Source organism: Pogona vitticeps, chromosome 1, assembly GCF_051106095.1.
Source record: "Pogona vitticeps strain Pit_001003342236 chromosome 1, PviZW2.1, whole genome shotgun sequence".
In the NCBI taxonomy this organism is placed as follows: domain Eukaryota; kingdom Metazoa; phylum Chordata; class Lepidosauria; order Squamata; family Agamidae; genus Pogona; species Pogona vitticeps.
In genome coordinates, this window is record NC_135783.1 from 235,698,717 (window position 1) to 235,715,165 (window position 16,449).

General features: G+C 42.8%; 1 protein-coding gene and 1 long non-coding RNA gene across 6 annotated transcripts in view; one reads left to right on the forward strand and one right to left on the reverse strand.

Annotated features, from left to right (window-relative positions):
• Positions 1-16,449, reverse strand: part of MRAS (muscle RAS oncogene homolog) — a 63,545-nt gene that overhangs the window by 11,923 nt on the left and 35,173 nt on the right. For 3 of the 5 annotated variants that reach the window (XM_072985246.2, XM_078378711.1, XM_078378691.1), the window contains exon 2: positions 7,611-7,821. In XM_072985246.2, coding sequence (XP_072841347.1) covers positions 7,611-7,803 — 193 coding nt within the window. In that variant the 5' untranslated portion in view covers positions 7,804-7,821. Of the gene's footprint in view, positions 1-5,653; positions 5,769-7,610; positions 7,822-12,914; positions 13,054-16,449 lie in introns of those variants that run through there. The other 2 variants (XM_072985245.2, XM_078378749.1) reach the window with 2 other exon arrangements.
• Positions 9,782-10,662, forward strand: LOC144583858 (uncharacterized). Its single transcript, XR_013537813.1, has 2 exons — positions 9,782-10,394; positions 10,449-10,662. It is a non-coding gene; the product is annotated as an uncharacterized LOC144583858 (long non-coding RNA).

Here is a 16,449-nt window from a genome sequence, read left to right on the forward strand (position 1 = left end):
ACATTTGTGAGAATGAGTATAATTCAGCATACCTGACTCAAATTGGTTGGGCTTTGCAACAGGAATACTTCCCTTGAGTGTGGTAATGCTTTTCAATTACAGCTATTCATTCAACTTAGCCCTTAACATGTACCTGAAGAAATCATTTTATTACAAAACATCTGTAAGCTGCAACAATGCAATGAGACAGAGAGCTAGTGCCAGTCCCTCTTTCTGTCATGCTAGGAACGGAGACTTGGTGCTTTTATAGTCCAATGAAAAGATCAGATGCATAGAGACAGGGTCCATCTGAAATGATAGATCATGAATGGAAGATCTGCACTCACCGCGTTTTCTCACTAGAAGTAAATGACAAAATGGTCTTCTCTTCACAGCTCTTGCACAAACAGGCAGCTCAAGACTGGCTGTTCAGGACTGGCAATCCAATCACACGTTGCCATGCTGGAGGCAGCAAGGCTCCCTTGATCGGCCAGGGCAGGGATGCATGACATACATAACTTTGTTCTCCAGCAGAAGGATACAGTTGAAGAGTTCTGGAGAAACTGGGGAGCTGCCACTGCTGGTCATCCTCCCCTTCAACCTCCAGGCAGCTGCTGTTTTGAGCCAGCTGTCTCATTGTGTCCAGAGACGGGAAGTGTTGTTTTTGTGTTATTGGACTACATTACCAAACTCAGTCCAGCTCTCAATTCCGAGTGGTAGTCCAAAACAGGAACCTTTCCTAGCCCCGAGCTAGGGTAGCAGTCAGAAACAGTAATTCAGGAACACAAAGACAAGGCACAAGTGGAAGGACTTTCCACCAGCACATGGTGAAAGCACCAGGATGGGACAGGGAGGGAGAATGAGGATGAGGAGCTGAGTGGAAGCAAAGACTTTGTGTTATATAACTTCTTCCTAAGAGTTGAACCGGCTCTGCTTTGGCAGAGGTATGAAAGGTGCTGCTGGAGACAATTTAGGGAAGACTACTATCTTCGGGGGCAATTCAACTGCTGCAAAGGTGTGGGCTTGATTGTACTTGAAAGGGTCACTTTAATGAGAATGATTTCCCTTAAAATGAGCCTTATGTCTGACAAGGAACTGCTCCACCTTGGTCCTTAAAAAAGAAAAAGCCCTGCAGCTGGACCAAAAAAGGTGAGGTTTGGGGTTGGATTGGAGCACATTTCCCCATATGTTGTGTGATTGCCAGGAAATAAATCAAACTGGATCATTCCAGAAGCAGTCCAAATCACAATCTATTTGCCTATGTGATCACACCTTTAATCTGTCTGTGTGCTTCCCGGGGGCATCGATCTGTCCACCTTTAAAAGGAGCACCTTGATCTAGAAATGAACTTAATCCAAACAGGGCTGTTCTTATCCTCCAGTTCTATGTCTCTTTGCATTCTATATGTGGGGAACTAAATGTCTACTATTACGATGAGCGATTTTTAAAATATTTTCCACCTTTTCCCCACTGGAGCAGCAGCTTTTCTCCTTGCAGAAATGGTTAGGAGCGAAGACAAATACTGCTCCCACACCTTAGCAGCCCGTGTGGGTCTGACTCTACGGCATCCTTTAAGAGACATTTGTTGAGAACATTCTTTTCTTCATACAAAAAACAGCAAAGGGCTTTTCTTTAACTCTTCATCATCAGACTGAGAAGTGGCAACCTCAAGGCCACTCCTAAATATCTGCTTTGAACAAAGCAAAGGCAAAGTAAAGCTCAGGAGGAGAGGAAAAAAAGTATGCATGCTGTAATTGTTTTCTTTTATATCATGTCCATGTTTTGCAAGCAGGTCTTGTCAATGGATTGAAGTCTCAAGGGGTAGCACAAGGTACAGCTTTTGTATGGATTATGCCTGAGTATGTACTGGTAACTGTCTGAAAATATCTCATTGTCAAGCCATCTATATACTTGGAAAAGGTACCTCCTTGTCAAATGAGCTATACACTCAAAGGTGCCCAAGAAGTAAGGCATTTGGAGCCTTGTCCCTATAAGCCTTTCCCATGAAGTCTCAGGTGAACGATCTGCCTCCTACAGCCTTGGATGGCATAGACATTTAAAGGATGGTATTTTCTCCTGAACGTCTAAAGAGGCTCTAGTTAAGAGCCAGAGCTAGGTTAGCTGGAATTTCATCTCAAGGATTTAGAAAATGCAAAACCCAAGAATTCATCTGAATATGTGCCAAGTATGTTTCTTGTCACCCCTGAGTGGCCATTGTTACAGTGGTTCCCAACCTTGGACCCCAGATGTTCTTGGATGAAAACTCCCTGAAGCCTTCACCATTAACTGTGCTGGCCGGGATTTCTAGGAGTTGTAGTACAAGAACATCTCGGGGCCCATGGTTGGGAACTGCATTGTTAGCTTTTGCACAGCAAAAAATGTGGCTTCCATGCACATTTACCTCTGTTGGCGGGGGGGGGGGATTAATTTCTCTGGTCTCTAGATTCAGCAAGCAGGTTGTATCTCCATATTGTATCTCCAACTGACTGGCTAATCCTCCTGGGGAACAGCCGATTCTAGATATCAATTATAGCATGGGGATTAAGCTGGGCTATAATCACTCCTCTCAGTTCAATCCTCCATGTAGCAGTCTAGGTCACCCATGCTCAGTGGGAGCCATGTGCCCCCCCCGGGGGGGCTGGTCATTTGAAGTGAGCTACACACTGGATATAATTCTTCACACAATACCTTATAAGGTTTGTTATGCAACTTATACATCCTGATCCAGCATTTAATTCTTTCATATTGTATTCATGCCCTTGCCCCCCCCCAAAAGTTGAGACTGGCTGGTCTAGACACAGATCCTATAGCCTCCATAATTGATAGCAGAGATGCAAACTATCCTACCTTCACAGAGTATCAAATCAACCACATAACAGCAACACCAAAGGAAAAATAACACAGCAACACACACACATACATACACTTTTTCATGTTAATGAAATAAACAGCCATTGATGGCACATGTCCATGGTACGGAAACTTTACCAGTGTACAGCTTTTAGCACTGGGCCCATTCCTAACCAGGGAACTAACTTTTCAGAACATGGATGGCATAGGTAGAGGGATATACAACAGCACCCTTATGCCAGTTCCCACACAAGCATTCATACCAATTTCTTGTAAAATTTACAACCTGCCCCTCAAATAAATAAAAATATATTCCTTGTTTGATGGAAGATAAAAGAAATTCTCTGAAATTTTGAGATTTTGTGGGTATGTGCATGTGCACTCATGACAAACCTCTGAGCAACAAGGCTTCTTTCTAATGCCATTACATGAAAGACATTCCTGAAATACTGATTCACTTTGGGTCCAATCTGCAAGGTGTTATGGCCATCCCTCTCTTTCCACAATGTGACATGCCACAAGGTACAACAAAGCCCCTAAAGACTTAAAATATATGAAAAAAATTGCACAAGACTGGAATGGGCTGACTAAGAGAGAAGAAAGCTTCTCCACCTCCTTTAATTTTATTTATTTATTCAATTTATATCCCACCCACCTAGACCGAAGTCTACTCTACTTTAAAAGAGAGAAAGGGCTCTGTTCTGGAGAAAGGGAGAAAATTATATTCTTTCTAATACCTCAGTAAACCTCAGGATTCAAGATGGTTAAGTTCCTTTATGGGCTTGGAAAGAATTTCATCTCTGGTGCATTGGCACCCTTAACTACAAAGCAAGATAGTGGGTTCATGGAGCTTGAAAGATGCTCCCAGCCTAGTAGGTAAAAAGCACTGCAATGTACTTTTCCCTGAAATGAACAGGAGCTGCACAACAGCATGCACACTGCATTTTAAACTTTAGGTATATTATGCTCCGTGTTAATTAGAGAAAGTGTGCATTGGTGGAAGAGTTACCTCTGGGCTTTTTAAAGCAAATGTCTCATCTTGGCATGTTTTTGAAACAGAGCAACTTTTCTGCAGTTCTAAGATGATGGTGCCGTTGATGATAATTTACTCCCCCTCCCCCCTTTTTTAAAAAAAGAAACTGACAAAACTCTTCTTGCAACAATCATAAAGTGCTAGTATTCCTTTTCTAAAGAACTGTATTATTAAGGTCTGGATTAGAAATTCAGTTTACTGAGGAAACTGAGTTTTTAAAAATACCAAAGGGGGAAAAAAAAAAGAAAAACAAATTCCTTAACATTGAAAGAAATTAGGCAAGAGTGAAATGATCTTTGAACTTTTACCTTCTGGACAGTTCATTTACAAGCCAGCCCCCACCCCCTTCTCCTAACTGTGCAGAAGCAGACAGCCAAGACATCACAATTTTACTATGAAGCAACAGCACATAAAGAGGTGGGCCAAGCAAAACAGAGTAAGAAATGCTGACAAAGCTTATGGGAAGAATTTAGGCTGCGACCTTATGTACTCGTTTGGAACTGTGCTCCACTCAACAAGAAGTACTTTTAAGCAAACAGAGATAAATCGTCTGGACTCTATGATCCTGTGTTTAATAGAAATGCATGAAACATCGGGTGAATGACATTCTGTGTATCCCAGATGATTATGGTTTCAAGACATAATAACCTGGTCTCTAACCAACTTTCTCAGAGTGAAGTCAGAAGAATATAAGAGGCTCTTTCCATTGTAAAGATTCTTAGCCCATCTAGCCCACCACCGGAAACACGGACAGCAGTTCTCTAGAGTTTCAGGTAGGATTCCTTCCGAGTCCTAGCTGGAGGTGCTGAAGATTGAACTTTGGACCTAATGTCTGCTCCTCTGTTTTCAGTGAAATTCATTTCTAGTTAGGTTTAGGAGCTCTGCCCAAAAATCGTAAGTCTGAATATGGTTGCTGTGGGGTTTTCGGGCTCTTTGGCCATGTTCTGAAGGTTGTTGTTCTTAACGTTTCACCAGTCTCTGTGGCCAGCATCTTCAGAGGACAGGAGTCTGACCTGTTCACAGCCTATCTGTGATAATATCTATCCCATGCTTGTCACTCAGTGCTCCTTGGAGAAAAGCCAGTGTGTAATCTCAGTCTAGCAAATGGATAAATATTATCCTTTACCTCTTCACAATACTCAGTCCCAGGATCAACATAAAAGCATCCTTCAGTATAGTGTACTGAAGCTCCTTCATGGAACAAAGCAGGAGGCTTTGAAATATTCTAGGTTAAGCTCTATGAGGGTATAGCAACCCATCATCGGGTTTTGGCCTAGTAAAATTGTGTAGCTATAAGGAGTGCTGGCCAGAATTGTTGGTGAATGGTGAGTGTAGGCCATCATGTTACTTGCACTAGTAATAATAACAGTCTTAGAACGGCAGAGCTGGAAGGGAGCCTATGGACCATTGAGTCCAGCCCCTGTCAAGGAGGCACAGTGGGGAATCGAACTCCCAACCTCTGGCTCCACAGTTGCTGGACAGCTCAGTGGTTTGGGCCTCTGCTCCACAGCCAGAGATGCAAACCATTGAGCTCTCCAGCAGCTACAGTCAGTCTAGAACATCAGCTGTGTGCTTCCTTGGTGTCTCCAGTATTAAATTATTACTGGAGTGACCAGCATTAAATGGGTTTTACTTTGGAGAGTAATACTAGACATTAGGGGGAATGTTCCCACCTAATGTGGTCTGCCATCATCTCATTTTCTGTAGGCAAGGTACAGCAAAACAAAATGTGCAATATGACATTTTCCCGCCTCTGCAAGTACCAGCCAACAGAGAAAGAACTGAATGTACCTGCTTTTCTTATCAGTTAATTTCCTTTTCCACCAACCACTTCTGGTAATGCCTTATTCTCTTTCTCTCTGTGTCCCTCTTTCATGCATAAAATCCACACATCCAACTGCTGGGTTTAGGCTGCAGGCACTGGAAAAACAGCCCAGAAATGTGCATTAAATGTGAAATACATTATTGTGAGATCCTTTCACACACACACACACACACACACACACACACACACACACACACACACTAGTCTATTTCGTCAGTGGAAACCAATAGCCCATTCTCATCCTTCGATTTTCCCAGTTCACACCTGTTAAGATCTCAACCCAGTATAGTATCTTCCTTTTGGTTTGGGCTTCAAAAGCAGAGAAGAAATGTTTTCAGTTATGCCTTGAGGATCCAAAGGTTTTTAAGTTCTGCCTCTTTACTCCCCTTCTTTCAGCTTCTGCCTTCTGCTCTGTCATACTGCTTGCTACCACTCTCATCTTTCACAGTTCAGTTCTATTTCTCCTGCAGATTCTTTTTTTACAGGCTACGCTGCCATCATCTTCTTTCCTCCACCTCTCTTCTGCCTTGCTTCAGTACTGGATTGATGACAATTGCCGCTGACTCTTACAAAGTAACCCTTGGATCTCCTTCAAAGCCAGCTAAGAAATCAGATTTTACTGTGTGCTAGCTAAACTGCCCCTCTCAGTTGACCTACTGAGAAAAGCTGAAATGTTTTCTCATGATTCTGTACTTTTAAAATTCCATTAACCAGTATAATGCTACTAGCTGTAAACTACAAGCCTAAACTACAAACTTGCTCAATAATTCTCTCAGTCCTGCTCTTTTGGGTTATTTTTTTCTTTTCTATTTTGCCACATTGCCAACTGTGGGCCACATATTCAACATGTTTTTTTAGACCTCAGGTAGAAGTAACCTTCAGCCTTTTCACCTCATGTTAGTTAACTATTTACAATTCAAACAACCAACCCCCCCCAACACACACATGCATGCTATTAAACATTCTTCATTGTTCATCTAAAAACACTTAGACATACTTTATCCTGACCATTAAACATTCACCAGTTCAGCACAATCCACAAAGCTAGTTAAGCCCAACAAGTCTCCAGCAGCCCATATGACCTGCCTTGTATTTAACCACATGTCTGACAGACATACATGACAAGAATGTGAGCAGGTGGGAAGGGTGGACTCAGAGCATTCTGACACTTCTGTGATCGCCAGAAAAGCTGCCAAAGACCCATCCCCTGCACCTGGCAGAGAAATGTGGCAGGCAGCTATATGAAGACCAGAGCTCTTTGTCCCACTGCAGTTAGCCAACATCAGCTAAAATAATGCTGTACAGTGGTGCCTCGCTTAACAATTACGTTAAATGACGAAACCGCTTTACGATGAAGTTGTTGGGATTGCTATTGCGATCGCAAAATGATGTTCCCATGGGGAAACATCTCTTAACAATGATCGGTTCCCTGCTTTGGGAACCAATTTTTCGCTAGACAACGATTTTAAAACAGCTGATCAGCGGCTCTAAAATGGCCGTCCGCTGTGCAAAATGGCTCCCCTCTGTGCTTTAAGACGGATTCCTTGCTTTACAGGCACCAGAAAATGGCCACCCCATGGAGCATCTTCACAAAAGGAGCAGGTATTTCGCCCATTGTAACGCATTGAACCACATTTCAATGCATTTCAATGGGTTTTTTCATTTCGCTTGACGAGGATTTCGCTTAACAGCGATTTGAACGGAACGAATTATCCTCGTCAAGCGAGGCACCACTGTACTGGAGAATAATTTCTTTTTTGTTTTAATGACAAAGCTACCGAGGAGGGAATAAGAGCAAGCCACAACTAACTCAGCTGATGTTGCACTATGTTTACTTGTTCCAAAAGTCAACCTCTATGAAGGCAGGAAGTTAAAGGAAAGCTACAAGATTAAAAACCATTCAAATCAGAAGCGGTGGCTCACCATCCAGGATTGCCCACTGGCCATCGATTTCTGTATGCTTCAGATATGAATCTTCGATGGTTGGGTCATAGTCTGGCACAAAGATCTTCTGAAAAAATTGAATGGTGAGGGCGCTTTTCCCCACACCCCCATCCCCGACCACCACTAGCTTGTAGGTGGGAAGGTTTTCACTTGGAACGGCACTTGTAGCCATGGTGCTCACACTTCAGACCTGGAAAGGAAAGAGAATTCTTTTTAGGATACGTATCAAGAACAGTGACACACTGAATTATATAATATCCCTTTTCAGTCAAAGAAACAACAAACTGGTCTGCAGAAAAGGAAAAAAAAACAGGCAAGATAATAGGACCAATATGGCATTTTAAGTATTGGTCTGTGAGCTAATCTATTGTTTTAATTACTGTACTGTGATTTTTTCCCCTCCCTTCAAATTGGTCTTTATTGTGTTATTGGATTTTCTTCTAGTCATAACTCTTTATATAGTGCTCTGGTATCTGTAGGGATGAAGGAGGGTCTCAAGACAGTGTCTGAAATCCTGTTGCTTCGCATAGTAAGTCACACTAGAATAGGCTCATTGACTCAGTGGGGACTTGGGTGAGTCATCTCTTCCATAAACACCATTGATTCAAATGGGCCTCTTTTAGTTGCAACTAGCGATGGGAATGCCGATTCGCAGCCCCTTCTCCTCTGGTGGGCACCCACTCAGAGGCAGTGCCCTGGCCTCCCTGCCCAGCCTCCTTTGGGCATCGCCGGAGGAAGTGGGGCCAGGAATTGCCGAGCACCTGTTCGGCGGAGAAACAAACTGACACAAACCACTGGTTTGGCAGTATGTACCCATCTCTAGTTGCAACTTACTTTAGCACTTACTTACTTACTGACTGACTTATGGAGGAGCTGACTCACCAAACCTCCACTGATTCAATGGGTCCACTCTAGTGAGTCCTAGGACACGTCTGCAGTGGCAGAATAGTTTGCTCTTTGGATTGCTGTTGCTGCTGTTTGGTTTCCTGCATCCACACGCAGAGTGATCCATCCCACTCTTTTTCAGAACTGTCCTGCTCCTTTTTTTGGCAAAGAGGTTGGGCTACAGGGTTCTTTGGAGCAATTCAGAGTGCTCCTGATTAGCTCATTCTGTAGCCTGTGCAGTCCACACCAAAATAGAGCTGTGGCAGTGTTATCTGAGGTGACAATCCTGTAACGTATTTTGTAAGTTGTGGCATTGAAGAGGATGAGGGAGAACCCCTCCCCTCTATTGTCATCTATTTTACCATTTTATTTTTTATATATGTTTTCCTATTGATGTAGCACTATTCGAGATAAGATACTGTACATCGATGGTGTTATATATATCATATTACAGTGATGGCGAACCTATGACATGCATGTCACAGCTGGCACGCGGAGCCATTTCTGCCAGCACATGAGCCATAAGTCGCTGGATCGCTACTCCCCCCTCCCCCCCGCAGCCAAACCTGAGCAGGCTGCTGCTGGTGCCCAGACAGGCGGCGGGTCAGGATCCAGAGCAGCTGGTTTTGACGGCAGATCCGGAGTGGGGTCTGAAGGCACCTCTATGCCCCGGTTTCCCCCTTCCAGTTCCACAGCTGGCATTTCTGGTTCTGTCACAGTGGCACACCGCCCCGTCCCCCCCCCTGGTTTGGGCACGTGAGCCCAAAAAGGTTCGCCACCACTGCCATATTAGATAGATGCATTGCTATTCCACTATGTCACTTACTTTATTTAAGAACGAAAAAAGAGGAAAGTTGAAGTGACCCACGTCTGTGGGAAAAGGCAGGAGAGAGGGTGGGAGGGGAAGTGTTATTAATCAAAAGGAGGACAAATAGGGGCAATCCAAAGATCTGTCTGGACCCTTCTCATGGGAGAAAAATCAGTCTGAATGGCAGGACAACTCAAGTGAGAGATAAAACATATCATACTAAAGATAAAAAACCTTTTAAGCATGAATCAGACCAATCCCAATTTCCTGCGTCTGGACTATAAGCTGCACTAAGCAAGAGGGCTTCAGCCAGTTTTTAATACATATGTGAAGTTCTTTTACCGAGTGGCACATAATTAGCAACTTCATGCTGCCTTATGACAGCAACTAGAGAAAATTATGAATCTCCAAAACCAATGAGAACTCCTTTCTTTAAAAACGAAGCCTTGTAATCATGTGGGGGATAGAAATTGTGGAAATGGAAGTCATGGCTTAGGAGAAAAAGGATAAACATCTCCTTGTGCTGTGACTGCAGCAATAATTCCACCAGTGGTTGCAATAAAAAAAACCAAGAAACTTGACTATTCAGAACTCAGTAAGTGTAACCTGTAGCTTAACCTAAAGTTACGTGGGTATAAATGCAGTTAAACAAACAAACAAACAAACAAACAAGCCAATTGCAACATGTAAGGGAGGAGAAATCTCAAAAAGGTGTACAACGTGTGTACCCATATTTTCTCATTTGTGTTCTTCTCTGATTTTCAGCTTAGCATTAACTTGCTGCCATGTTACCCTCTGTAAAACACAGTCCCAAAACAGCAGTGCCCCTGTGCAGGTGGAGAGCTCAGATGCGGAGGCTGTGGAAAAATCCAAAGCCCTGCCAGCCTCAGACAGGTAGGGCAGAGGTACCGTGTTTCCCCGAAAATAAGACAGGGTGTTATATTACTTTTTGCTCCAAAAACGTATTAGGGCTTATTTTTAAGGGATGTTTTATTTTATAGTCATGTCATCTTCTGGTTGCTGCACAATGGTAGAGGGCGGGGTTTCACTTAACTAGGGCTTATTTTCAGGTTAGGGCTTATATTACGAGCATCCTGAAAAACCATACTAGGGCTTATTTTCAGGTTAGGGCTTATTTTCAGGGAAACAGGGCAATACTTCCTTCTCCTCAAGTAGTTCTGCTCTTGGTCTTTTCTTGAAACTGCTTCGCATCCACTGACCTCAATGGAAAGAAAATTAACGACACAAGATCCAAGGTTGGGATACTTCTCCTTCTGTCCCGGGAATGTGTCAGACGCACACGAATGCTCTGGATCCCTTTCCAGTCCACCCAGGAACTTGTCCCAGGGTCACAGCCGCCGCACGCGTATCTCTTTTTTTGTTCCCTGCTGGAGTCATGATGTTTGTATGTGCTCAGAGTCTGGACATATCACTCCTACAGAGCTTTGGCGCTGCAGTCTGAAAAATCAGGCAGCTTTTACCGCAGGCATTGAACCGGCATTGAGCATTAGAAGAAGGGCCTCCTCCCAATCTGGAGACACACATGAGAAAGGAGGGTGTTTCAGTCCTCCTGATCCTAGACTGTGAAGGACTAGGAAAATGTCAACACCAGCAGCCGGAAAAGGGCCCAAATATAGATGGGAAGCCAATGAAGATGTCTAAGCAGTGGAATAATATTTTGGGATCACTTTGACTGATTGAGCCATCCACGGCTGCTGGACTAAGTTTCTGGACCATTTCCAAAGGCAGTGTCATATATATCACACTGCAGGAAACAAGGGAGAAATTATCAAGGAACTGGCTGCTGAACCAAGGCTGCCCCTTTCTGTAGATCCATAGTGAGTGCTTTACCACTAGCCAGCTTGCTAGAGCTGAGGGGAACTGGTCTTCAGCCGTACCTGGATGGCCGTACATCCTCCAGCTCTGCAGTACATGTTCCTTTGTCTCATCTGATCTGAGCTTCAAGTTTTCAGCCATTCCCTTTTTTTTTGTCCTTGTTTAAGCATTTAAGCTCTTCCCTTAACATTTCACACTCCATTCAAGGTTTGGGTCAGTTTGCCCTTTTGAAGCCCACTAAAGGTTGCTAGAGGAAATTGGTGAGAGTCAAATGCGCACATTTTAAAATGCTTCCTCTTTCTGGTTCAAGTTATCTAGTAAGCCGCACATTTTACAGGGGATTACGGAAGTTCAGAATCAAAACATCTTGCCGTGCCAAAGGCGAGAGAAAAAGTTATCTGGTAATAAGAAGCTTTCCTGGTTACAAACGCCTAGACTGAGAAACTGTGCATGATAATGATTTACAGTCTCCATGGTAACACATGTGACGTTGAAATTGCTTAATCCTGTTATGAAACCCTCAAGAAGAAAACACACGGCTCATACACAACAGCAGCAGCTGGGGCTATTTTGTTGTTTCTGTGGCTACTCTTTCCCAGCTAGCTTCCTCAGACGGTTGCCTCCAAGAAACAACCACAGCAGAACACACTGTCCTAATCTTTGGCTATAAACCTGGCCCTTAACAGCAAAATCCAAAACGTGTTTCCTCAAAAGTAAGCCCCTGCCTGGCCGGGACGTGGTGGCGCTGTGGGCTAAACCGCAGAAGCCTGTGCTGCAGGGTCAGAAGACCAAGCAGTCGTAAGATCGAATCCACGCGACGGAGTGAGCGCCCGTCGCCTGTCCCAGCTCCCGCCAACCTAGCGGTTCGAAAGCATGCAAATGTGAGTAGATAAATAGGTACCATCTCGGTGGGAAGGTAAACAGCGTTCCGTGTCTAAATCACACTGGCCATGTGACCATGGAAAGATTGTCTTCGGACAAACGCTGGCTCTATGGCTTGAAGAGCGGGATGAGTGCCGCCCCCTAGAGTCGGACACGACTGGACAAAAATTGTCAAGGGGAACCTTTACCTTTACCTTTAAGCCCCTGCCTGAGGGAAGTCTGCAAAGATGACATGAGCACTTTCCTGCTTAGCTTGCACCACAAACTGGTATGCAAATGCCCTTATACTGGAGGCAATATATAACCACTATGACAACTGGCCATATATAGCCCTCAGTTTGCATGGAGAACCTGCCTTGGACAGCTCTATGTGAAAAGAGTGCCTGAAAAAAAAAAGGTTTGAAAACTATTGTTCTAAACCTTTCAGGTGCATAAGTTTAATTTCAACCCACTTTGACACCCAGTTCTAAAAATCCCATAGTAAACCTAGTAGCTAAAATGAAGACCCTGGTCTAAACATTCTTGTGATGAGTAAACAGCCGTTTGAAGTCACTTAAATGATGAATCCCTTACTTTTATTTTATGATTAGCAGGTTTTAATATTTTTTTTACCTCAAACGAAGAACTACATAACTGCTGTCTGCCATCTTTTCTGAAACAGGAACAGCAGTTTCACATATATGCACACACAGATACACGCAATGCAGTTGTTTCACATACATACATGCATACGTACATACACACGAAGCAACACTTGAGTTGCACAAAAGGATAGCTAAAGGCACTTACTCCTCAGTGAACGTGGAGCAAGTTATTTCAGGAAACACAAAATTATAGCCTTGGCCAATAAAACCCACATCACGGAAAATTACCTTGGTAGGCAGGATCAGACTGCTCTTGGGCTTCAAGATTTCTGGAAGAACAGGCAGCTCATGAGCAGAGATGCCCTGCTCCCACTCATGATCATAGGTTAATTAGCAAGGCTAAGACTGTCAGTATATTTCCCAGGACCTGCAGTGTGTGGGGAAGGGAACAAGTAAAAATAAAATCTTCTCTAAGGCATTATGTATAACCAACCCAAACCAACAAGTAAACATACAAAGTCTTATAACAAGAGTAACAAATTTATTTCAGTACAAATGTTTGTGGATAGCAATCAGTTTCTCCCATTTCTTCTGTTACAAGTCTACTGCTTTTGGAAAAAAAATTAAGGGACAAAGTTCTTTGCATTGCTAGCCAGCTTAATAGAAATTTAGACTTAAACTGGAATACATATTAAGAATACAAGACTCTAAGGTGACGTTGTTCAATGCCAAGGAAGATGAGCCTTGGAGATCACCTTATTAGGTACATGAAGCACAGGTTGTGATCCCTTGCAGAAGGGTGAGCCTTCCCTCCACTAGGCATATCTGAAGTAGGAAAAGGCTTGTGCTAAAAAAGCCAGCCGCTGCATAACAACATGCACATCTGTTGAGCTGGAGGAGTATATTGTGGAGTCCCCACCACCAGCAACTTGGGGAGTTCTTCATCTTGCTGCAGAACTACTGAAGAAGTTAAAACTAGCTAGGATCCAATAGTGCAGTGGTCCCCAACCTTGAGCCTCCAGATGTTCTTGGACCAGAACTCCCAGAAGCCTTCACCACCACCTCTGCTGGCCAGGATTTCTGGGAGTTGAAGTCCAAGAACATCTGGAGGCCCAAGGTTGGGGACCACTGCAATAGTGGACCTCTGAAGGATTCCATGCTTCTGCCAGGATGGGGAATCACTCTTCCATTTGCATCTTAACAGTCTTGTTACAGAGCCTGAAGAAATCCTCAGGGCAGGTTGTGGCACCAGGAAAAGTCCCACTTCCATTGGTATATTAGATACAGAAGGCCACCACTGGACTCAGAAGTACTGTTTTGGATCTTGCTCTAAACCTGGGTTCTTTCTTATTGTTTTATCATATTCCTATTACAACTTTCACAAAGAAACACAAGGTGAAGTACATGAGTTTTACTCTTACAACACCCCTATGAGGTAGACTACTCTAAGAGACAATGTGCCTAAAGCAATCCAGTGAGTTTCATAGCCAAGCTGGAATTTCATCAAGTGGGCAAACGTTTAACACTTCTACTAGCTCATGTTGCTTCTGTCAAATTTTTTTAATTCCTATACCTCCTTTGGGTAGAGTGGGAGGCATATAAGTTATAAATAAATAAATAAATAAATAAATAAATAAATAAATAAATAAATAAATAAATAAATAAATAAATAAACAAACAAACAAACAAACAAACAAACAAACAAATAACAGAGACAAAAGGTCTTATGCTTATACTCTCCAATGGAAACAAATGACATTCAAAAGTACTTAACTTTAGCTGAATCTTGCCTTTTTAAAATAATAATAATAAGCATTGAAATTTATTCCATCACTGAGCATTTGTCTCTGTAGAGAATATTTTTCAATCCCTGTATTCATCAGTCTTGGTATTTTATGTATATATGTATTTTTTAAATTTTCCCTGCTGAAGAATAATCAAGTTAAATGGGGACACTTGGATGCAGGAGAAATATTCTGTGACTATGGAGAAATTCAATCAATGTAGCATGTATATGCATGCAATTTATGCCCCACCACATCTACAAAAGATGGGGGAAAAATCAGATACTCAAGAAGTTCATTGCCTGCCTTTGTAGATATGATAGAAAAAAGGACTGATACAAACAAGAATGAAATGGCTAGGAATTAAAAAATACTGTAAAATAAAATATCCTCTCCTTTCAGCACAATCCCTGGAAATGGGCAAGTTCCCTCCTCTCTCAGAAATCATGACTCCCTAGTTCGCCAATTAATAACCCTGTTGAGTTCAGTGCTCTTGGCTGTTCCAGATCAAACATCTTCACAGTACGGAGAAATGAAGGGGAAACTTCTTAATTATCTTTGATCATTGATAAAACTGCCATTTAATATTTATTTGGAATGTAATGAAAAGATGTCCAGAATTGCTCCATGCCAGAATACGTATGTCATATTTTAAAAAGAATTTTAGCTTACTCTTCCACAGAAAGCAACCCTGGGCTTGAATGGATAGCTAGAGAAACAACACAAAAACCAGTTAGTCCCCCCCCCCGGCTTCTTATACTGTAGTTCAAGCAGGCTGTTCGTGCTTTCATTATTATTTTTAAATGCTATATAAATGTTTGTCTATGAATTTGTCATTTATTAATGAAACAATGCCTTTCTTTCTGCCCAAATCAAAACAAACAAACACCAGAAAACACCTGCTCCCAGGAAGGAGAAGCTTCTCTGTGAACTGAAAGTGACTAGCCCATCAACACCCTGCAGAGCCAGCTTCTTCAAACTTGCTCAACTATGTTCCTCACACAGGACTCTGGCATGTAAGATGCGTTTGAAGTTTATAAGGGGTCCGTAACACCTCTGATACTAAATCTGTTATGTTAGCCTTAATGGCTTATCTGTGGTGGGGAATACAGTACCTTGATCTTTGGGCCTAATAAGACCCCTCCTTGGTTGCTGCTGTCTTTCTGAAAGGCATACAGGTAAAAAACCCTGACTATACTGCAGGGGAAAATGAGACTGGATCTGCTGTGAAGCTGCACCAGGGAACTTACCGTATTTTTCGCACCATAAGACGCACCTTTCCATAAGACGCACCAATTTTTAGGAGAAGAAAACAGGAAAATATAATCTGTTTTCTTCGCTCCATAAGACGCACAGACTTCCCACCCCCCTGTTTTGTGGGGAAAAAGTGTGTCTTATGGTGCGAAAAATACGGTGGATTTCCCAGGTTAATTCACTTTGGCCAACCACACAAAAGTCAGAAGAGAGAGGGGAGGAAATCAGCCTTGTTTGCAGCTTGTTAACTATGTGAATCCTCTCCTGCCCATAACTGGTACGTGTCTGCTTTCATTTTCCCTTCCCTTTTGCCTTGTTTTTTTTTTTCTTTCATTTTTTTTCTATTAAAAGCTTGTTATCCTAGCCCTAGGGAAGCTGGCTGAACAAAGGAGGAGGGAAGAGTCAGGAGTCAGCTGAGAGACATGAGGAAGTTTTAAGGCAGCTCTCCCTTAATTGTGCTTCCAGCCAATTTGGACAGCCAGAGCAAAGCTACTTTAAAACTTCTTTCTCTCTCTCTCTCCAATTCATTGCTAGTTTTTTTCCCCCCTTTGGTCGGCCAGCTACCTTAAAGCTAAGAAAGCAAGCCTTTAAAAGAAAGAAATAAGGGGAATGGAAGATGAATGCAGACCCAGGCACCATGTATGAAGAAGAGAGGATTAAAACAGCGGCCAGTTTCCAGCTGATTTTCATTGCCTTTTGTCATGCAGTCAACAAAAAAATAATGAGAATCAGACTGTCCCAATCCTGGAGCATTTCTCACATTATTGTCAATGTAGTCAAACCCT